General features: G+C 41.3%; 1 protein-coding gene across 5 annotated transcripts in view; it reads right to left on the bottom strand.

The window, feature by feature from the left end:
- The window catches only part of LOC127428483 (neurexin-2-like), a 574,215-nt gene that overhangs the window by 389,874 nt on the left and 159,322 nt on the right, over window positions 1–25,019 (bottom strand). For all 5 annotated transcript variants that reach the window (XM_051676890.1, XM_051676894.1, XM_051676891.1 and 2 more), the window contains exon 4: window positions 24,991–25,005. In XM_051676890.1, coding sequence (XP_051532850.1) covers window positions 24,991–25,005 — 15 coding nt within the window. The remainder of the gene's footprint in view (window positions 1–24,990; window positions 25,006–25,019) is intronic.

A 25,019-nucleotide genomic window follows, 5' to 3' on the forward strand; every position in this document is an offset into this window, starting at 1 on the left:
TTTCTGAAGGATCATGTGACACTGAAGATTGCTGTAATGATGCTGAAAATTCAGCTTTGATCAAAGGAATAAACTGCATTTTACAATATATTCAAATAGAAAACAGTTATTTTAAATTGTAAAAATATTTCACAATATCACTGTTTTTGCTGTATTTTGGATCAAATAAACGCAGCCTTGGTGAGCAGAAGAGACATCTTTTAAAAACATTAAAAAATCTTTCCAATCTAAAACTTTTAAATGGTAGTGTAGGTCTAAAGTTTTTAAGTAAAGTCTTTATGTAAAGAAAATGTATAGTCAGATACTTCTTTTAACTTAAACTTGATTTTGTGAATAAGCTACAAACAATAAATTCAATCATTAAGTCTCCTCACATTCATTTTCTCTCAGTCACATTCCTCATTGATAGGCCCAGGGGAGGGGTCTTTGTCTCCTCAGGTGTGAATTACATCAATATTCATGATCATCCACGCCTCCTCGCATATGGCCTTTCTAACACTAAAAGTGTCTTACAAAAGTTAAATGACTATATTGTTTTGTATGAATGAGTGATCAGGATGGTTTGAAATAAAGGTTTGCTTGAAACTGCCAAAAAACTGAAGATTTCTTACAAAGGTGTACACTACAGTCTTCAAAGACAAAGGACAACTGGCTCTAACAAGGACAGATAGATATGTGGAAGGCCCAGATACAACTAAATAAGAGGATAAGTACATAATAGTCTCTAGTTTGAGAAACAGATGCCTCACATGTCCTGAGCTGACAGCTTCATTGAATTCTACCTGCTCAACACCGGTTTCATTTACAACAGTAAAGAGAAGACTCAGGGGTGCAGGCCTTATGGGAAGAATAGCAAAGCAAAAGCCACTTTTGAAACAGAAAAACAAAAAGAAAAGGTTAGAGTGGGCAAAGAAACACAGACATTGGACAATAGATAATTGGAAAAGAGTGTTATGGATCTTAACCCCATTGAGCTTTTGTGGGATCAGCTAGACTGTAAGGTGTGTGTGAAGTGCCCGACAAGACAGCCACATCTATGGCAAGTCCTACAGGAAGCGTGGGGTGAAATGTCACCTGAGTATCTGGACAAACTGACAGCTAGACTGCCAAGGATCTGCAAAGCTGTCATTGCTGCACGTGGAGGATTTTTTGATGAGAACTCTTTGAAGTAGTTTAAGTTTTATTTTATTTTTTCAAATTGTAATAGTAATTTTTCACATTATTAATGTCCTGACGATACATTGTGATCAGTTGAATGCCACTTTGGTGAATAAAAGTACCAATTTCTTACCATAAGAGCAAAATATGTACATTATTCCAAACTTTTGGCCGCCAGTGTATTTTGTTAAATAAAGTGCTGCATAACAGAGCATCACATATGTAAGATATTGCTTAAATATAATACAATTACTATTGATGTATTATTAGTAGTAGTAGTAGTAGTAGTATTACAGTGAATATTTCATCCCACTACAGTAATTATTTATTTCTGTCATATTTCTTTTTTTTTATTTAAATTGAGCTTTTATTTTGACTGAGCTTTTATTTTGAAGTGTTTCTGTGATGTTATAATGGTCAATCACTAAAAGCTGGTCGGTACGTGACTCAAAGTGATTATTAAACCACAAAAGGTGGCTATTTAATTAAATAAATAAATAAATAGGTAGACTGTATTTGCTTTGCACTACACAGTGAATTTGCGCTCTGTTCACTGTCATGTGCTACAAACCGAGCACGCAATGCTCTTGTCTGTGTTTCCCATGTATGAGCCAAGGAGGAGCTTTAAAAGGTATATGCAGCCGGCATCGGCAAAACACTGTCTCCACACAATCACAAGTGCTCACATTTGAAGCACAAACCAGCAAAAATCAACAAGAAAATTGCATGCCTGTTAAGCTTATTTTTTTGACCAGGGGTATTCCATTATTCCCCAAGCCTGCATGTCTGTTGTGTCACGTTCTTGATTTAAGGCTAATCGGTTAATGGGTCATAGCCAAAAAATAATGGTTGGTGATCGGTTAAATGAATTTGCCCGAATTACCATGCCTAGCACCAACATAAACATTTACAAAAGCCCTTGACAGCCAATTAAGAAAACATTTCAGTAAACCAAACATATTGACAACTTGGTTATTATGCACAGCGACATGTTAGTCACTCTTGTCTGCCTGATAAGGTGGCAGCAGTGGCAACAAATGTCATCTCCACAGCAGGAGCAAACATCAGTAGACTGACTCAGATGTGGTGGAGAGATAAGAGCCGAGACATGAAACGGGGAGATTCCAGACCCCACAGTGTCCACGCTTGCTCATGTCATTAGCAGGAAGCAAGGCTCAAACACAACCCTCCTTTGTATGTGTGTATGTGTGTTTGTGTGTATGTGTCTGTGCATCCTTGGTTCAAGACATTTGAGGACATCTTGCTAAGGCTTCAGATAAAGTTCTACAGTGTACCAGGCTATTGATTGCTTGCAATGCACAAATTCTAATGAGAAGACTGAAACAAAATGAAAAATTGTGAAATGTCAGAGCCATGGCCCTTTGGTAAGTCATGTGCTCCATCACATTTAACAATGGTGCTCATATGGGTGATTCAAGTTTGAATCTGACTTGCAACATGGCCCGATCCTTTTCCCACATCTTCTGCCCATTTTTTCATGTCATCACTGAACTATTTGCATTAATAAAAAAGCAAAAAGGGCTTCCAGGGTGTTGCTATGCGGTTGCTTATATGTACTGGGTTGTTGCCGAGTTGAAACATCAAAATCAAAACAGCACAACCCGGTGTCTATAATTTTCTGGTCTCTAGATATGAGTTGGGTCCATCCTTCCATTTAAAGTCTATGGGCTTTTTTGGTCTGTCAGGTAAAAATTAGAGCCAGATCACTTCCTCTTCCCAATAAGCCACGCAATTTGGGATATCATTCATGTCCACAGTATAAACTTGTGGGATGGGCTATTCACCAACGTTTAATACTTTGGGTTATGGGTTTTCAAAAGCCCTATGTATGAGCAATAGTAATAGTGAGGCTGATAATAACTACCTTAGAAAGCATCACTAAAAAGAAAAATGGTGCAACAAGGAAAATGATTTTGAAAATGGCAAATGGCAGGTAATCAAGATTGATCAGTAATGTGAAATCAAAGACAAAATAAGCATGTATATATTGAGGCAGACATGTGTTGAATGTGTTCTCTGCTCACACTAAACGTAATCAAAGGGCAAAATAACGAACACAATGAGCCCGTCTGAAGTGAATCACGACTCCCTCACAGTCTCACAGTAGTTTTCCACTTATTCATTAAATGGCTGGAGAAACAAATTTCACAACAATATGAAAACACAGATTTCTCCCTCCTCTTTTATGCTGTGATCATTTTAAATGGTCAAACAAGGGGGGAAAGATGGATCCCTGACTCGCTCTTTAAATGTATTTCAATCACACCCTTATAGAAAATAGCTTTAGAAAATTAAAAACATACAGAAGACAAAATGAAACCATAGATAAAGCCCTGAAAGCAATGGATCATGTTGAAAATGTAATAAAAACAATACGGTACCTGAGCGAATCTAACAATGCTTAATTGTGGTTAATTGTGATGAAAATAATATCAATGCAAATCAATCTTGATTATCCTAAAATAGGCTTCATTTTCTTCTTTCTTTTGATTTTGAGGTGATATATGACCCAGCCATTTGTTGACAGTTTTCATGAAACTTGCCTCCGTATCTATGTGAATAAATGAGCTTTTAACAAATCTGACACTCTGATTGTCATCAAGCATGCAGCCAATCAGGTGACCTTTTCAAAGGTCAGACTGTCATTACCACCATCTGGTGCTCCAGAGTAAAAAAGCTTCATTAGCTAACAAAGAGTTAAAGGGATAGAAATGTCTGTCATTATTTTGTCATCACACACATGCTGTTCCAAACCCATATCACTTTGTTTCTTCTGTGAACACAAAAAGAGACGTTTAGCAGAATGTCCGAGCCGCTCTTTTACTTAATGAAAGTGAATGGTGACAAGGGGCTATCAAGCTCCAAAAAAAGCACCATAGAATTAGCCCATACAACATGTGTGATCTATTCCAAGTATTCTTAAGTCATATAATAGTTTTGCGTTAGGAACAAACAGAAATTTATGTCACTATTTACTGAAAATCTAGCCTTGAGAATCTTGCTTGAAGGCGAGGTTACCATTCACTTTAATTTTATATATAGTACAGCTTGACCGTTCTGCTCTGAAAATGATTTGTGTTCCACGAAAGAATAAAGGTCATAATGGTTTCGAAAGACATAAGGGTGAGTAAATGGCAGATTGTCAATTTTTGGGTGAACTATTCTTTTAATCACATCACAATGGGGAGAAAAAATGTCCTCCAAGGTCATGTGAAAAAGAGAAATATTTTTCCCTGGATCCCTCTGGATGTAGAAATGGTGTGGCTCATTTGAAATGGGTTCGCTTTGTAGATTAGGTCCTGGACTAGCTCTGAGCCCTGACCTTGCCAGTAACTTTGGCTTGGATTTCTACACGGATGAGATTCAGGGAGGAATGAGGCACAGAGATTTACTTGCATTAATTCACCTTAACAAATGCAGACAGGTTTACTTGCCAAAGCAACAGACGCTACAGGTCTCGAAACTCCGAAGATTTGAATTTGGAGGGATCTCATATACAACGATTAACTGTGTTTGTGTTTAGTATTCAGCACATGACTTTCCAATCAAGGAGCCCACAGTCTCAGGTGAGTAACTGTGGAGTGGTAAAAGGATTGTGTTTCTGTGATATTTACTACTGTGATAAGATCTTGCCGACAGAGGGGGGTAGCTGCATGCTTCAAATACCCTCAAGTTAACAATCAGATTATAGTAAATAAGCATAGATGTTTGTGCCACTCTTTTTGCTGGTTGTTGACAAATGTGCAAATAGGAGAAGGAAAGGTGTGAGAGAGAAAGAAGTGAGACAAAGAGAGAGAGAGAGAAATACAGTACACTGTAGCAGAAATCGTCCTGCAAAATAAGCACTTACGAAAATCATGATTTATTCTGTTCCTCTTGTTGCTGTTCTTTATTGCTGAACGTGAAGGCCATGTCAAGGACAAGAAATGCTCTTTTAAGATCATTGCAAAGCCATTATACATTTCAGGATTACGAATTAGCTTAGTTTGGTGCTTGGGTCATTAGTTAGATAATAAATCTTTCTTTCTCTCACTCTCTATCTCCTTTGTGTGTGTGTGTGTGTGTGTGTGTGTGTGTACAGCAAGTGGGTGAATCTAACAAAACGAAGAAATGTCTGGGTCATATTCCATCCCTTAATCATTAAAAAGATATGAAATTATATTTTGCACAAAGAAAGGTCTATTTTTTTTTTTTTTTTTTGCTTGGTGACAACATTTTCATGGCAATGATGCAAATGTTTCATGACAATTAAGAACATTTACAGTAATGAGAAGGCAATAAATGGCATTGCAAAAAATATACACTGGCAGCCAAAAGTTTGGAATAATGTACAGATTTTGCTGTTTCGGAAGGAAATTGGAACTTTAATTCACCAAAGTGGCATTCAACTGATCACAAAGTATAGTCAAGACAATACTGATGTAAAAAACAGCACCATCGTTTTTTTGTATTGTTTATAATTGGTTGTTTTTGTCATTTTGCAGGTGCTTAGTGCCACAATGAGGTGGGCTAGTTTTTTTCTTGTGCTGTATTGGTGGCTGCGGTGTCCGTCTCTCACTGAGTGCTGTGTTTATCACCTACATTCAACTTTATGGTATGTAGAGTGTGCGTGTGAACTGTGTGTAAATTTGATTGGTGTGGGTTTCCCTGTGCCTAGTGTCGTTATAACTAGCCCGCTCTCCCCTTACTGGGAAGCATCAGCCCTGTATTACCTGTTATTTGAAGGGTTTTGTGTGTGTGTTTACTCAGGTTGCCTTAATTTTATGTTATTTCTCGTTTGAAGATCTAAAACAAATTAGTATGTCAAATAAACAAAAACAGAAGAAATCAGAATAGGGCAAATACTTTTCCACAATGCTGTAGAGTAAAATATCAGCACTTTCAAAATCATGTGATTAATTGCTAATAAATATTTCAGTTGACTGACAGCACTATTTTTAATACATGCACTTAAAGGCCCTATGCTGCTTGAACCCCGATAATTGCTTGCTTGCAGCTGTAGTCATTATTTTTTTTTTTTTTCGACCCTAAAAACATCTGGGCATCAGGGAACGTGGTTATAGAGACTCCAAACTTGCCAGGGTGGGCCCAAATCCAAACCGTATTTGCTAACCAATCATATTTTCCATTTCAGTAAGAGGTGGGACATTTCCAACATCTAAGGCTGATGCACAAGCATCCCTCGAGCGATCCATCGAGCGATCCATCGAGCGATCCATCCATCCATCCATCGAGCGATCCATCCATCCATCGAGCGATCCATCCATCCATCCATCCATCGAGCGATCCATCCATCCATCGAGCGATCCATCCATCCATCCATCCGAGCGATCCATCCATCCATCCATCCATCCGAGCGATCCATCCATCCATCCATCCATCCATCGAGCGATCCATCCATCCATCCATCCATCGAGCGATCCATCCATCCATCCATCCATCGAGCGATCCATCCATCCATCCATCCATCCATCCATCGAGCGATCCATCCATCTATCCGAGCGATCCATCCATCCATCCATCCATCCGAGCGATCCATCCATCCATCCATCGAGCGATCCATCCATCCATCCATCCATCCATCCGAGCGATCCATCCATCCATCCATCCATCCATCGAGCAATCCATCCATCCATCCATCCGAGCGATCCATCCATCCATCCATCCATCCATCCATCCATCGAGCGATCCATCCATCCATCCATCCATCCATCGAGCGATCCATCCATCCATCCAGCGATCCATCCATCCATCCATCGAGCGATCCATCCATCCATCCGTGGCTCAGCGGTTAAGCCTCTGGGTTACTGATCAGAAGGTTGGGGGTTCAAGCCCCAGCACTGCCAAGATGCCACTGTTGTGCCCTTGAGCAAGGCCCTTGACCCTATCTGCTCCAGGGGTGCCATATCATGGCTGACCCTGCACTCTGACCCCAGCTTAGCTGGGATATGTGAAGAAAAAAAAGAATTTCACTGTATATGTGCAAATGTGTGATAGAAAAATAAAATTATAAAAAAAAAATAATAATTATATATATATATATATATACTTGCAGCCAAAAGTTTGGAATAATGTATAAAATGGAATTATTTATTTATGGAATAAAGTTTGGAATAATTAATTCACCAAAGTGGCATTCAACTGATCAAAGTATAGTCAGGACAATACTGATGTAAAAAACAGCACCATCATTATTTGAAAAAAGTCATTTTTGATCAAATCTAGACAGGCCCCATTTCACATTATACTTGAGGAATCATGCTAAATTGCTAATTTAGTACTAGAAAATCACTTGCCATTATATCAAACACAGTTGAAAGCTATCTGGCTCGTTAAATGAAACTTAACATTGTCTTTGTGTTTGTTGCTACAGTATGCAATAGACTGGCATGTCTTAAGGTCAATATTAGGTCAAAAATGGCAAAGAAGAAAACTTTCTCTAGAAACTCATCAGTAAATTATTGTTTTGAGGAATGAAGGCTATACAATGCTTGAAATTGCCAAAAAAACGTCTCGGTTACTGTCATAACCTCCATTCCCTGATGGAGGTAACGAGACGTTGTGTCGATAAAGTGACACTAGGGGTCGGTCCTGGGAGCCCCAGACATCTCTGATCTTTGAGAAAAGGCCAATGAGAATTGGCGAGTGGAATTTGCATACCACTCCCCCGGACATACAGGTATAAAAGGAGCTGGAATGCAACCACTCATTCAGGTTTTGCACTTTACGTTCTGGGCGTGATATGCCATAGTGATGGTGCCAATGACCCAGTGGGCGATCCTCTGCTTTGAGACAGCGCTTCCTTTCCGCTGTCCCCCAAAGCAGACAAAGAGCTGCTCGGAGCTTCTAAAGCTCTGCATGCGATCCAAGTAGATGTGCAAAGCAAGCACCGGATACAGCAACGCCAAGGCTGGGTCTGCCTCCTCCTGGGGCAGTGCTTGCAGGTTCACCACCTGATCCTTGGGCACATAGCCCGGTCAGGGTCTCAGGATCACATGAGACTCACCTGGGCCGAAATCCAGGCACAGTTCGCTGACAGAGAACGCCTGCAGCTCCCCTACCCTCTTGATGGAGGTGAGTGCTGTCAGGAAGGCAGTCTTCAAAGAGAGCGCCTCTTTAACTCTACTGACTCTAGGGGCTCAAATGGACCTCCCTGTAGACCCCGAAGGACCACGGAGAGGTCCCACGAGGGAACGAGGTGCGGTCTGGGGGGGGTTTAACCTCCTCGTGCCTCTCAGGAACCTGACGATCAAGTCGTGCTTCCCCAAATAATTACCGTCAACTGCATCGTGATGTGCCGATATAGTGGCTACATACATCTTCAAGGTGGAGGGGGACATCCGCCCCTCCAGCAGAAAGGAAAGCACTGATCCGACAGCGCATCTCTGGGGGTCTTTGCGTCAGGAAGAACACCACTTAGCAAACAGACGCCACTTCAGGTCATACAGGCACCTCGTCGAGGGAGCCTTGGCCTGAGTGATCGTGTCTACCACTGCCGGTGGTAGGCCACTTAAGTCTTCCGTGTCCCATCCAAGGGCCAGACATGGAGATTCCAGAGGCCTGGTCGCGGGTGCCAGATGGTGCCCCATCCCTGAGAAAGAAGGTCCTTCCTCAGGGGAATTCGCCGGGGGGGCTGTGGCGAGGAGCGTGAGGTCCGAGAACCAAGTACAGGTGGGCCAATAAGGTGCCACTAGGATGACCTGCTCCTCGTCCTCCCTGACCTTGCACAACATCTGTGCAAGTATGCTCACTGGGGGAAAAGCATACTTGTGCAGCCCCAGGGGCCAGCTGTGTGCCAACGCGTCTGTGCCAAGGGGAGCCTCGGTCAGAGAATACCAGAGCGGGCAGTGGGAGGATTCCCGGGAAGCGAACAGGTCCACCTGTGCTTGACCGAATCGACTCCAGATCAGCTGGACCACCTGAGGGTGGAGCCTCCACTCTCCCCTGAGCGTGACCTTCCGCGACAGCACTTCCACTGTGCTGTTGAGGTTGCCTGGGATATGAGTGGCTTGCAGAGACTTGAGAATCTGCTGACTCCAGAGGAGGAGACGGCGGGCGAGTTGTGACATTCGACGAGAGCGTAGACCGCCTTGGCGGTTGATGTACGCAACCATCGCCGTGCTGTCCGTCCAGACCAACACGTGCTTGCCCCGGATCAATGGCAAAAGCCTATGCAGGACGAGCAATACTGCAAGCAACTCGAGGCAGTTGATGTGCCAACACAGTCGCGGACCAGTCCAAGGTCCGGCGGCTGCATGCCCGTTGCACACGGTGCCCCAGCCACGCTTGGAGGCATCCGTCATAACCACGACGTGCCTAGAGACCTGCCCTAGGGGAACTCCTGCCCGTAGGAATGCTAGGTCGGACCAAGGGCTGAACAGATGGTGACAGACCTGCGTGACGAGCATGCAGTGTGCGTTGTGGCGCCATGCCCATCTTGCGACTTGAGTCTGGAGCCAGTGCTGAAGCAGTCTCATATGCATCAACCCGAGCAGCGTGACAGCTGCTGAGGATGCCATATGCCCCAGGAGCCTCTGAAAAGATTTCAGTGGGACCGACATCTTCTGTCTGAACATACTCAGACAGTTCAGCACTGACAGCGCGTGCTCGTTTGTGAGGCGCGCTGTCATTGAAACAGTCTAACTCCATACTGAGAAAGAGATGCTCTGAACAGGGGAGAGCTTGCTCTTTTCCCAATTGACCCAAAGCCCCAGCCGGCTGAGGTACGTGAGCACCAGGTCCCTGTGTGCACACAACAAGTCCCACGAGTGAGCTAGGATTAGCCAGTCATCAAGATAGTTGAGAATGCGGATGCCCACTTCCCTTAGCGGGGCAAGGGCTGCCTCTGCGACCTTCATGAAGGCGTGAGGTGACAGGGACAGACCGAAGGGGAGGAACTTGTACTGGTATGTCCAGCCCTTGAAAGCAAACCACAGGAAGGGTCTGTGTCGAGGTAAAACCAAAAGTACGCGTCCTTCAGGTCTACCACCGCAAACCAATCTTGATGCCGGACGCTCGCTAGAATGCATTTCTGCATCAGCATCTTGAACGGGAGTCTGTGCAATGCCCGGTTCAGAACTCGCAGGTCCAAGATTGGCCGCAACCCGCCGCCTTTTTTGGGTACGATTAAGTAGGGGCTGTAAAACCCCCACTACATCTCGGATGGAGAAACAGGCTCGATCGCGTCCTTCCATAGGAGGGAGGTGATCTCCGCGTGCAAGGCAGCGGCATTCTCGCCTTTCACAGCAGTGAAGCGGACGCAGTTGAACCTGGGCAGACACCTGGTGATCAGTCCTGATCAGCCAGCGTGACGGGTTGGGGAGCGCGAGCCAACACGTCACATCGTGACCGCGGGGCGGTCGTGATAATGACGGCGTGAACAATGACTGTGAGGCCCAGGAAGTGAGGGAACTGCTCTTTTCTTGACAAAGTGGGTACCGCAGCCCGTTGGGCGTGCGGCGAAATCAAAAGAAAAGGAAAATAAGGATTCTCCACCCGACCCTCCGTCGGGGGAAGGAGTGGTCTCTTTTCCAGCTCCTGAAGGGTGAGTTCATGACTTCCTGGGCTGCCCGTCTCAGGGGCGCTTCGAAGCCTTACTCGGGTTCCTGGCGGTCGGCCGTGAGACGGGTGGAGTCTGCTTACTGCAGGCGGCTCCACGCCGGGGCCGGCCCACTGGCGAGGGCTGCGGCGAAACTGGTGTTACCTCTGCAGGGGGACGCCCTTGGCGACGAGCAGACGGGGTGCGGGGCCTCAAGCCGCACCGGGGCAGGATATGTTGTATGGCCTCCGTCTGTTTCCTTACCGTCGAAAACTGCCGGGAAAAGTCTCCGACAGCATCACCGAATAGGCCAGCCTGGGAGATGGGGGCGTCAAGGAATCGAACCTTGTCAACCTCTCTCGACTAGACCAGGTTGAGCTAAAGGTGGCGTTCCTGGACCACCAAGGTGGACATCGCCTGCCCGAGAGACCACGCCATGACCTTTGTCGCCCGGAGGGCGAGGTCGGTCGCCGAGCGCAGCTCCTGCATCAATCCCAGGTCAGAACTACCCTTGTGCAGTTCTTTAAGTGCCTTGGCTTGGTACACCTGCAGGAGAGCCATGGCATGCAGGGCGGAGGCGGCACATCCAGCAGCGCCGTAGGCTTTAACCGTCAGTGACAATGTGAGCCTACAGGCCCTGGACGGGAGCCTCGGACGACTCCGCCAGGTGGTGGCGCTCTGCAGGCACAAGTGCACCGCGACCGCCTGATCCACCCGAGGAATCGCCGTGTAGGGTAGTGAGAGCGGAGGAGTTCGCGAATCGGGTGCGGGCAGTAAAAGGTGCCTGCCACAACCACGTAAGCTCCTCATGCATTTCCGGGAAGAAAAGAACGAGGGCTGAGCGTGGCCGTGAGCGGCGCTCCAACCCAAGGAACCAATTGTCAAGCCGCAAGGGTTTGGGGGGGAGCGGAGGGTTCCACTCCAGCCTGACACTCGCGGCTGCCTGGGTAAGCATGGCCGCCAGCTCCGCGTCCGCCTGCGACTGGACCACCGTTCCCGAGGGTGGGAGTCAAGCAGAGTCTTTCACGTCAGACACGGCGAGCCCACTCTCCGATGCTGCAATGGATATCTCATCCTCTTCACCAGTTCCGAATGAGGCCACGAACCCGCCCTGAGATGGGCCCATGGTCTCATCACAGAACCCGGCCGGGGCATACGAGCGTGCAGGGGAATGGGAGGTCCGTGGGGGGTTACCCGGCGGAGAGACTCCCACTGAAGTCCCCAAATCACCCCCAGTGCTAACCGACTTTCTGACGAAAAAAGCCGCGACCGCAACGTTGCCATGATTATGTTCTTGCAATGAGGACATGAACCATCCACGAACGATGTCTCCGTGTGGGAAGCACCTAAACAGCGATTGTGGCCATCAGAAGCAGAGAGATAGCAACCGCAACCAGGAAGGATACACAAACAAAAAGGCATCTTGAAAAAGATACTTTCGTGAGTGCCACTCTTTTAGTTGGAATTATTCTCTTTTAGAGAGAAAATATACTCTTTTTTTTCTCTCTGTTGAAGCGCCCAGGGATGTACTCTGCACAACGCTGGTGCAAGAGGCGGAGAACCGTTGTAATGCATCGTAAGACCAACAGCTCATGAGAGCAAGAGAGATGAATGGACCAGTAGTAGTTCAGCTTGAACGAACACAACCACTCGGCTCCTAAGAAGAAATCTGAATGAGTGGTTGCATTCCAGCTCCTTTTATACCCGTATGTCCTTGGGAGTGGCATGCAAATTCCACTCGCCAATTGTCATTGGCCTTTTCTCAAAGATCAGATATGTCTGGGGCTCCCTGGAGCGACCTCTAGTGTCACTTCATCGACACAACGAGTGACAGAAGGGGAACTGAAGATTTCATACAAAGGTGTACACTACAGTCTTCAAAGACAATGGACAACTGGCTCTAACAAGGACAGAAAGAAATGTGGAAGGGCAGATGTACAGCTCAACAAGAGGATAAATACATCAGAGTCTCTAGTTTGAGAAATAGATGCCTCACATGTCCTCAGCTGACAGCTTCATTGAATTCTACCCGCTCAACACCGGTTTCATGTACAACAGTAAAGAGAAGACTAAGCAGTGCAGGCCTTGTGGGAAGAATTGCAAAGAACAAGCCACTTTTAAAACAGAAAAACAAAAAGAAAAGGTTAGAGTGGGCAAAGAAACACAGACATTGGACAACAGATAATTGGAAAAGAGTGTTATGGATCTTAACCCCATTGAGCTTTTGTGGGATCAGCTAGACTGTAAGGTGTGTGAGAAGTGCCTGACAAGGCAAGTGCTACAGGAAGCGTGGGGTGAAACGTCACCTGAGTATCTGGACAAACTGACAGCTAGAATGCCAAGGATCTGCAAAGCTGTCATTGCTGCACGTGGAGGATTTGTTGATGAGAACTCTTTGAAGAAGTTTAAGTTTTGAAAAAAAAATATCAAATTATAATAGTAATTTTTCACATTATTAATGTCCTGACTATACAGTTGCAATCGAAATTATTCAACACCCCCCAAGACAGTAAGGATTTACAAAGGTAAGCTTTTCTGATGACCCAGAATTTTTAAAATTATCATCTATATCAGTTGAGTGACACATTCAAAGTCATAGTGTGAATATATAACCTAATATTTCTAAATAGCAGGATTTTTTAAAAATACAGCCATGTCATAATTATTCAACCCCTATTGCATGTAGCTGTTTCTTAAATATGTAAGGCTACACAAGTAATTGTTTTAAAACAAAATTAAGTCATCAATCTGCAATGGCACTTATTTAAATTTTAAAAGTAAGTTTATCGTTGTAAGCAAAACTGTATTTCTATGCAAAAAATGCAATTAAAAATCTCTAAAGCTAATAGAGGAGATTATTTCATTACACAAGAAAGGTCATGGCTAAAAGTACATTTCCAAGGCACTTCAATTTCCAATAGACAAAGTTGGCAGCACCATTCATACATTTTTTAAATATAGTACAACAGCAACCTTACTGGGGTGTGGAAGAAAGCAAAACTTCACCATGGGAAATGTTGACTTGAATATTCAAAAAGTAACAAAGACCTGTGGAGTCCTGGAAGAAGGTTTTATAGACGTATGACACTAAACTGAAAATGAGTTTTAGACCCATGGGTCAGCAGTACGTCTGGAGTAAGATGACAAGGTGATGACAAGAACGACACCATCCCCACAGTCAAGCATGGAGGTGGAGGTGTTTTGCGGCTGCAGGATACGGCTATCCTGACTATGTGACTGACACCATGGATTCTTTCAGGTATCAGGCCATTTTGGCTTGAAAAATGTGATGCCTTCAGTGTGTAAACTGAAGCTCGGTGATCACTGGACTTCCCAACAAGACAATAACATCAAGGATACATCCAAGTTGTCCAAAATCTGGCTCAGGGATAGGTCGTGAAATGTCCTTAAATGGCCCTTTCAGTCCATCATTTAAATCCCATTGCAAACCTTTGTTGGGATTTCAAGGAAGCAGTGGCAGCACAGAAACCAAAGAATGTCAATGAGCTGGAAGCTTTTGCTCATGATAAATGTGTAAAATTTCTAATAGAGAGGTGTCCGAAGCCTGAGAACACTTACCTGAAACATTTATTTACTGTTATTAAGGATAAAGGATGCTCCACAAATGATTGACTTTGGGGGTTGAATATTTTTGACATGACATTTGTGGAGAGAATTAGTTATTTTTTTATTTAAAAATTTGGGTAAACTGAACTCTTTGTTCTAAAAATCACTCAAATGTGTATTAAAAACTTACTTTGACTGTTTACTGAGGTTTTAGTTGATGTGTTTTAATTCACATCACCAGAATGTATTGCTGGTCAGGGGGGTTAAATATTTTGATTGCAACTGTACATTGTGATCAGTTGAATGCCACTTTGGTGAAAAAAAGTACCAATATCTTTCCATAAGAGAAAAATCTGTATATTATTCCAAACTTTTGGCCGCTATTGTATATATTACCTCAATTGTACATGTGTAATGTAAAATTTTAAGTATTTATTATGGTTCTTTGTTGTACTGAATGTAATTTTTGCTGATTTAAAAAAAAAAAAAAAAAAAAAAAAAAAGGAAGAAAAATCCATGTGTCAAGACAGGATCGTTTTTGTAACTACATTACAGTGATGAGAATTTGTTTTCGCATAACTGTAAAGAGAATGAGATATTTTTGCATTACGGTGTGAATTTGAGGGGGAATCGTGCTTAATTGCAGAATATTATAAATAAATAAATACATACATGTTGGTGCTAAAAAAAGACTTTCATTACACAGTACATATACAGTTGAAGTCAGAAGATTACATACACCTTAGCCAAATACATTTAAACTGTTTTTCACAATTCCTGACATTTAATAGTAGAAAACATTTCCTGTCTTAGGTCAGTTAGGATCACTACTTTATTTTAAGAATGTGAAATGTCAGAATAATAGAGGAGAGAATTATTTATTTTAGCTTTGATTCCTTTCATCACATTCCCAGTGGGTCAGAAGTTTACATGCACTTTATTAGTATTTGGTAGCATTGCCTTTAAATTGTTTAACTTGGGTCAAACATTTTGAATAGCTTTCCACAAGCTTCTCACAATAAATTGCTGGAATTTTGGCCCATTCCTCCAGACAGAACTGGTGTAACTGAGGCAGGTTTATAGGCCTCCTTGCTCGCACAGCCTTTTTCAGTTCTGCCCACAAATTTGCTATTGGATTAGGTCAGGGCTTTGTGATGGCCACTCTAATACCTTGACTTTGTTGTCCTTGAGCCATTTTGCCACAACTTTGGAGGTATGCTTGGGGTCATTGTCTAATCGGAAGACCCATTTGCGACCAAGCTTTAACTTTGTTGGGCCTCATGTATTCAGATAGAAGACAAAGGTAGGCCTTACATAGTCGTAAAAACCTAACTCAAGCCCCCACATACCAGGTCATAAATTATACTGATAAAAATCACGCCAAAATCAAACAAAGGGAGTCCAAAACAGACTACAAATCCCATGAAGCCTTGCTCACTAAAGGATCGAACTCTCAACTCCTATTGGATGAGGCACACAACAGAACGTCCCTCAAACCATGACATCATCAGGAGTAGAAATACCTCTGAAATGCTTCCGGGATTTGCTTCCAGCAACTTTGTTCGCCCTGTATAGACGTAGCTCATCGCTGCTCTCAGGTGCAACCTCGTGGCACAAGGAAGTAACATCCGACTTGAAACTGTGGCTCATCACACGAGCCTCAAGGAACCAGGTCGGAATTAAAGGACGGAGGAACACACATTCTACCTGTGTCCTCATGCGATTCAAGTAAGAGGTTTACGTCTGGGCAGAGATAGAATATTATAGTGTATTATTCTTGTGTTTCAAGGTTTTTGTTTGTACAGTTTACGGACCACCATGTCCGCTCATTATTAATACTCAGGGTATTAATTATCACGAAATTGTTTTGCTGTATTGTGGTCCAACCAAATTGGACTGTTGTGCATTTTTGCCATCGCGGGTGAGACCGGCAAACCGTTTTGATCCATTAAGAGTCAAAGAACGCGGGACTGTTTACGAGCCGTCCACCGTGTCTCTGAGCGATAAACTAACAGCTGCTTTCTCTCCTACGATCGCGAAATCGGCTTTAGGGCCATCACTTAATTCTCTCTCTCTCTCTCTCGTACTAACCACACACACACACACACACACCCTCATGTGTTATAGGATTATTTTGATTTCCATATCTAATCATATCACTGTTTAGTTTGTAGTTGTAAGTCGGAAGTTTATTGACGGCATTGTATTAATTATTAATTGATATTACTGCATAAATAAACTTTGTTTATATTACAAAGAGAAGTGTTTTGGTTTGTTTTGCATACGCCTGTGTCATGCTGACGGGATGTCAGTGCTCGGATTCAAGCCTTCATTCATTGTTTTTTTTCCCAAAAATCGATATTTTTCGGATGTCGATTTTCCTAAGAAAACAATCTAATATTGAGACTGTTTTACTATCTGGTTATTAGTCCCTGATTCCAGGGTGGTGCCCCGTCAATGCTAATCCTTATTAATATTCTGTTGATTTTTGATAATTGATAATTATCTTTGATGATTGTTGAATCTGAATGATCAATAAGCTAGTGTTAATTTTAATTAATGTTTCATCGATGTTAATGATTAGTGATTATCTTTGATAATTGTTGATTTAAAGGATTAAAAAAAAGCTAACATTGATTCTCATCAATGTTCTATTGATTTTAATAATTAATAATTGTCTTTGATAATTATTAATTATTGCTAATAACCAAACCCGCTCCTAAACGTAGCGCACAACATTTACTGGAGCCCCATATGAGGTTTCAATGAGTTAGATTCAATTAATAAATTGAAATATTAATTAATAACTAAAGAAATAATTATTAATGATTTCTGATAGTAACACTGATCTAAACAACCAGTAAAGCCCTACAACTTCCTGGCTGATGTCTTGAAATGTTGCTTTAATATATCCACATAATTTTCCTTCCTCATGATGCCATCTATTTTGTGAAGTGCACCAGTCCCTCCTGCAGCAAAGCACCCCCACAACATAATGCTGCCACACCCATGCTTCACAGTTGGGATGGTGTTCTTTGGCTTGCAAGCCTCACCCTTTTTCCTCCAAACATAATAATGGTCATTATGGCCAAACAGTCAGACCACAGGACATTTCTCCAAAAAATAAGATCTTTGTCCCCATGTGCACTTGCAAACTGTAGTCTGGCTTTTTTATGGCAGTTTTGGAGCAGTGGCTTCTTCCTTGCTGGGCAGCCTTTCAGGTTATGTCGATATAGGACTTGTTTTACTGTGGATATAGATACTTGTCTACCTGCTCCCTCTAACATCTTCACATGGTACATTGCTGGGACTGATTTGCACTTTTCACACCAAAATACATTCATCTCTAGGAGACTGAATGCATCTCCTTCCTGATGGCTGCGTGGTCCCATGGTTTTTATACTTGCGTACTATTGTTTGTACAGATAAACGTGGTACCTTCAGGCATTTGGAAATTGCTCCCAAGGATGAACCAGACTTGTGGAGGTCCACAAATTTTTTTTTTTTCTGAGGTCTTGGCTGATTTCTTTTAATTTTCCCATGAAGTCAAGCAAAGAGGCACTGAGTTTGAATGTAGGCCTTAAAATACATCCACAGGTACACCTCCAAATCAGTACACCTCCTATCAGAAGCTAACTAGCTTATTGTCTAAATGCTTGACATAATTTTCTGGAATTTTCCAAGCTGCTTAAAGGCACAGTTAACTTAGTGTATGTAAACTTCTGACCCACTGGAATTGTAATATAGTCAATTAAAAGTGAAACAATCTGTCTGTAAACAATTGTTGGAAAAATTACTCGTGTCATGCACAAAGTAGATGTCCCAAATGACCTGCCAAAACTATAGTTTGCTCATATTAAATCTGTGGAGGGTTAAAAAATAAGTTTTAATGACTTCAACCTAAGTGTATGTAAACTTCTGAAAAAGACTTTCATTATATATATATATATATATATATATATATATATATATATATATATATTATATATATAAAGTCTTTTTTTTTACTACCAAAATGTATTTATTATATATATAATATATATAAATGCTTTAGGTATCATGTACTAACGTTATTTTTTTACAGCATTTATTCATTTGGTTAATTAAAACATGAGAAAATGGGCATGTCAGATTCACCCATGTGTGCTTATTTTTAGTGAGTCTTAAATACTGCAAAAGATATATTATAAACAATCAGTATTAACCAGGCCAAGCTTATCATTTCAGTGCAGAAATTACTCATGAACATAGAAAGGATGTTAAATCAAGTCAGCTGTTCTGTTTTGCCACTAAGTTCACAGTGATATATTACAGGTTCCATTCGTAGCTACACTAGAGCTGTGTGTCAAAGTATCCAACACACACTCATATCCCCTAACACTGCTGACCTTTCAATTGTGGAAATCCACTCCAAAACTATCATACCAATTCATAATTGTATGTAAAACATCAAGAAATGCTCATGCTGAGCTGCAGTCCACTCTCTGGAGGGTTCATGGGTAAATCAATGCTGTTCACAAGCTTTAGGCCTGACCTGCACAGCCTCTTCAGTGGACCAGAGAGGTGATTAATCACTAGCCCCTTAATCATGCCCAAAGGTCCCGCTTTAATTAAAAACAAAGTTCTCTTTTCATTATTCCAATCCAACTGAAAGACGATAAGCCCCCACCCCTCAATCCCCCATAACATGTTACTGCCTAAGTCCTGACCTCTCTCTCTCTCTCTCTCTCTCTCTCATTCGTTTTTGTTAACACACTCACAGACAGACAGAGAGGGTACAAAGAGAGATGAAAAATGTACTAAAGCCCCTTATTTAAGCTAGAGGTGAAGCCATAAAGATGCATGCAAATGCAAAGGACGACAGCTGATTAGAGCTGAACAGGTCAAGTACTTCATCATACTAACTGTATAATCATAATAACTGTATCACCAGAGTTTAATAAATAATGGCGATACAGTGAACCCAAAAAAGTATTTGGACACTTAAAGGGATAGTTTACCCAAAAATGAACATTTTGCCATCAATTACGCAACCTCATGCCATTCAAAACCTGTACAACTTTCTTTCTTCCATGGAACACAAATAGAATGCCTATTTTTGGATAATCCAGTCATTGAATTAAATACCAATAATACTTATGTAATTTTCTCTTTATTTGGAACTTAACAATAGCCCAAGTAAAAAATAAAACATAAAAATAATAATAAAAATCATTCATTTTAAATCATTAATGCGAGAGTCGGTCGTGTGAACAGCGAGCTCTGCGCACTTTGCTAGTTTTTAATACTTTTTGTGCCATAAACTGGTGAGATTTAATACACACTGTTCCATAACTGTTCTAGGAAGACAATATGTCTATAAGAATTGAAAAACCTTGGGCTCTGGAGACATTAAAAGACACTTACGCGCTCAAGCTGATACCCCAGACAGGGCCGCAGACCAGGGACTCAGTTTGGACAGTGCGGCAGGAGAGATTCAACGTCAACTGTCGAGCATGTCGGCGATGCTGGCGAAGGTCGTTGCCGACTTGGAGGATCTTGCTGTAATATGTCGATCGATCACTGCCATGGAGACGAAATTCCCTGAGGTGGTTACAAGAGTGTCGGACGTCGAGAAACGGATCAATTATCTGGAGTCATTGGAGAGGGAATTAGCTGCTAATCCGCTAGCGACCAAGATAGACTTGGAACGCGTTTGGGAAAACCTGGAAGACCTTGAGAATCGTAGCTGGCGAAAACAACGTCCGAATTGTTGGAATTCCTGAGGACGAGGAAGGCCAAGTTATGGTGAAATTCCTAGACGAACTCTTCCGGAGTCTGCTCGACATAACAGGCCATAAGCTGGAAATAGAGTGAGCTCACAGAGTTCCGGCTCGGAGATCCACTGAGGGAGACAGGTCCTGATCAATTCTGGCCAAATTTCTGAGATCATTTGATAAAGATCTCATGTTACATGAGACGAGGAGTAAAGGAAGTCTTTCTTGGAAGAACCACAGCATTTTTTTTTTCCCAGATTTTGCGAATTCGTCAAGAGAGAAACGTGATTGATTCAAGGAATGCAAGAAACTCTTACATCAACAGAAGGTCGCTTTTGCACTGATGTTCCCGGACAAACTGAGAATAGATATTAAGGATGGCCACAAAATATTTACATGCCCACAGCAAGCATTGTCCTTCATAAAGTCAATGGAATGTGTAAGTTGTTATGTGACACTGTATATGCAGCTGAGTGGACCTGACTCACTGAACATTCACTTGACCGTCCGAGGAACTGAGCGCCTTCTTTGTTTCTTTTTGTGCTGGTTCCGCCTAGTGACTGGAGTCCACTCCTTCGGAACAGTGTTGTGGATGAATATGCGTGTTCTTTGTGCTTATGCTGCCTGTTGGTTGGAGTTTGTTCTGTGTAATATTTCTTGCAAAGAATTGGAGTGATTAGGGCTTTTTTTGCACTCATGTAACAGCCGAGTAGACCTGACTCACTGAACATTCACTTTACTGTCCGAGGAAACTGGACACCTTTATTGTTTCTTTTTGTGCTGGTTCTGCCTAGCGGCTGGAGTTGTTTTGTAGAAGAACACACCTTCGGAACAGTTATGTGGAGGAATCTACACGTCTTTGTGTTTATCCTGCCTATTTGCTGGAGTTTGTTTTATTGATTTTCTGTTGTGTAATTCTGTCTCACTGGACTTGAGCAATCCGACGGCAAAGTTGTCACGAGGGTTCTCGTAGGTGTACATGGACTGTTTGAGTTTAGAGGGATGGACACCGGTTGGCACTGTCATGCATGGGATTTCCTTTTTCTGTTTTTTTTGGTTCTGGGGAAGTTCTGGGTTTGATTGTTGCACTAATGTTGGAATGTGGTCTTTATAATTTTAGTTTTGACACACAATCTATTTTTTCTAATATGTCAAAATATCAAATGTTAATATGAGTTGATTGTCTCTCTCCACGTGGAATGTGAATGGATTGGGGCACCCCATAAAAAGAAGGAAGGTTATTTCCTTTTTTAAACGTAAGAAATATGATATTGTGTCTCTTCAAGAAATGCATCTTTCCCCGCAGGAAGCTGAAAAATTTGGGAAGATATGGGGTGGACATTTTTTCTTTAGTGCTGGCTCAAGAAAGAGCAGAGGAGTCATTACATTGATAAGTAAACATTTACAATTCAAATGTCTCAAACAAATTAATGTTAAATTAGGAAGAGTCATTATTGTTTTAGCAGAAATTCAGGGGCAAAGGTTGATTTTGGCTAATATTTACACACCTAACGTTGATGATCAGGGCTTTTTTATAGATGCTGAAGGGATGTTGCAAGCCACTGGCACCCCTCATGATATAATATTGGGAGGAGACTTTAATCTTTTGATGGACTCAGTCCTTGATCATAGTGAAGGAAAAGTGTGTAAGCCCCCTAGAGCAACATTGGCGCTTCACAGGATGTTTAAAAATCTTGGTCTTACAGATATTTGGAGAGTTCTGAACCCATCTGTTAGGGACTATACATTTTTTTTTCATCAGTCCATAAGATTTATTCTAGAATAGATTTTTTATATATATGTATATATATATGTATATATATATATATATATATATATATATATATATATATATATATATATATCTCTAAGTCCCTCATTTCATCTGTTGTTGATTGCTCAATTGGAAACATCTTAGTCTCAGATTACGCCTTGGTGAGTTTAGAGGTGTTGCCACATATGGAACTATCGATTATTGGCAAAAAATCTATGCCGATAGTTACAGATAGTTTTTTTTATTTATTTGTTATTATTATTCCTCTGTGATCCTCTGTGGCCGGCACTATTTTGTTTAGATAATCAAGTAATCTAAATTGAAGTGAGGACATGCAAAGAAAAATGTGTCTACATGGAAACGTGCCCTATCAGCACATGAATTGTCTCAAACTTCATATTTTGGGAATAATAATAAACCTTATTCCTATTTTAATCTGGTCAAATATAAACAAACTCTTCATCTGGTGAATATATTGGCTCTAAAAAGCTTAGTGTGGTAAACAGAGCCAAATCTCTGTCATTTCAAATTAACAGCCCCTTGTATGTTTTGGGGTTGTTTATATTTAAATGTCGCACATTATGCACCGAATAAAATTTTTATGTTTTTATTTAATCTGGGATTTTATTCATTTTGGGGTCTTGTAGCCTCTATGTCTGTGCCCGTTACAGTAAGGAAAGATTTGTATTTTATTTTATTGTTTATTTACATTCTTTAAATTGAATTGAATGGCCAATTCTTTAATCGTCCATTCAATTGGTTATTGGTCTTTTAGTTACCAGTATCGGCAAAATTGGTTGACCTCTAATTATTATTATTATAAACTTTCCTCAAGAAACTCAAGATCATCCCAAAGCAATGCAACAAAGAAAACAATGCTTAAGTAAAAAAAAAAAAAAAACAACAACAAAAATAAACACTTCTTGCAGAAAATATCCAAAATTATGTAAACACATCTTGCAGAAAACAAATATGACAGAATTATTGCAGAGCTAATCTTTTGGCTTTCATAATATTCTTTTGCATGCTTCATTAGAGGAAATAAACAAATTGCTTGTATTACGAGTGAATATCATCGTGCGACAGTTTGCAGATTACATTTTTCTGCTCTGTGTTGGCTATTGTGAACCTACCCAACAAATGTTTTAATAACAAGCTCCACTTCATTTTCATAACTTATTTGGGAGTCATCCCGTTCTGTGGAGATTATTTTTTGGGTTTTCCTGTGTCAAAAAGATTGAGAAGCGAGAGTGATCCCACTCTTTGCTCTCCTATAAAAATATCAGGAAGCCTGCTGGATTCGCGCACACTTGCGTGCTCCAGAGATAGCGCACGTGACATGCACATGAAACACAGATGAGCATGTCAGATGAGAAGCATATTAAGCACTTATGAATTGCCGAATGCGAGATGAATGTCACTGAATTTGCTTGGGCAGCCACCTAAAATGTTTTAATGCCATAAAAACCCTGACCATGTTTCTTAAATTCTCTCAGTCTCACATGAAGCCCCGCCCACTGATGGATAAGCCCAGGCTGCGCACATGGATATTTACATATCGCGATATACATGAAATAGCAAAATCTCTATTGAATGACACTTTATATCGCCGACACGATATATATCATCATATCACCCAACCCTAGTGTTCCTCAGAAGAAAGTTATTGGGATTTGAAACAAAATGATGGTGAGCAAATGATGACTGAATTTTAATTTTGAGGGGAACTACTTCTTTGAGTCACACTTTAAAATGAATGAATATCATTGCAATAGATAAAAAAAAAAAAAAAAAAAAGTGACATTTATTCTAAAGAAAGATAGAACAAGTTCACAAGCACAAGAAAAACATTTCTCAAAAAAAAAAAAAAAAAAAGCTTACTGTAATTGCTTTAAAATGATAAAACTATTGAAAAGACGACAAAATATATTTGGAGGCAACTGAGATTCGTCCTCCGCCACCCGGATTGAGGTGAGTCACTACGCCACCACGAGGTGCATTTGGAATTGTGTATGCCAAATTGGGGAGAAAAATAAATAAATAAATAAATAAATAATATATATGGAGACTTCACAGTTATCAAACTTGCCCATATAATGTGAGGAACTACACCTGTGATTACTTTGTTAGGACACCTGTGTGAACTCGAGGGAAACTGCCTTCATACATCCACTAAAATTACCTTGAGACCAGTTGTTAAAAAGTAAATTGTAAAAATGGTCAAATAATTTTTGACCATTTATTTTGGGCCACTGTATATCCTAGCATGTAATATAAACATACTATACAGTACAATACATTGTTCAAGAATTCAAATGTGTAAGATAATTCAAGTGATGTACTATAGGGATAAATAACACAGCCGCCACGTGTAACAGTGTGTGTTCCGGTCAATGTAACTGGTGTGGCCAATGGCTTATACAACCCATGGAAATGTTGGTCAAATCACTGAAAATGTTATTTTGTAGATCAGCCAGTCTTTCATATTAAGTCACCTGGCAGGGATGATATGGCAAGTTCAGATCTGTGATACAGTACTCTAATTAAATGACAGCCGAGTGCACGAATATGCCTAAGCTCCCGAAAATCAGTGTGACAAAATTCAGCAGAATATTTGCCTCGGATGGTAAATGTGGTTATTTCAGCATGGAAAGGCATGGACATGAAAACACAACGTTTGCATCAATCACCTCAAATACATTTTTTTGTGCCATTGTCTAAAGTGTAACTTGTGTAAGAGCGTTCAAATTTATAAAAGCTTTCAAAGCACTTCAAAGCTTCCTGGGCACTCTAGCTGTCTGTTCTGATGTAATGCGCAGATATAGGCAATGTGCACTTGGGATATTACAATTCAATTCACGTTCGCAACCTAACAGTTTCCACAAAAAAAAAAAAAAAAAAAAAAAAAAAAACAGCTGCAGTTAAATATATATATAAGAGTGAGTCCAACCATTAATGACAAGCCATATGTCTCTCACCGGCTAAAATCAAAATTGTTCACAAAACATATCTTCATTTATGAAATGTTCATGCAGAACACCACATCTAGGCCCAGGCGACTATGCTTGAAGAGAGAATGTGCGTATCGAAAAGCTTTCAGCAACACTGTGCTCTCTCAGGGGAGGAGGGTTGGGAATGTATTATGAAAATTGAGAAGAATAAAAGAGGATTCTTACCTGATTCTGGATTACCTGTGGAAAAGAAG

The sequence above is a fragment of the Myxocyprinus asiaticus genome, chromosome 38, assembly GCF_019703515.2.
Source record: "Myxocyprinus asiaticus isolate MX2 ecotype Aquarium Trade chromosome 38, UBuf_Myxa_2, whole genome shotgun sequence".
Classification (NCBI taxonomy): domain Eukaryota; kingdom Metazoa; phylum Chordata; class Actinopteri; order Cypriniformes; family Catostomidae; genus Myxocyprinus; species Myxocyprinus asiaticus.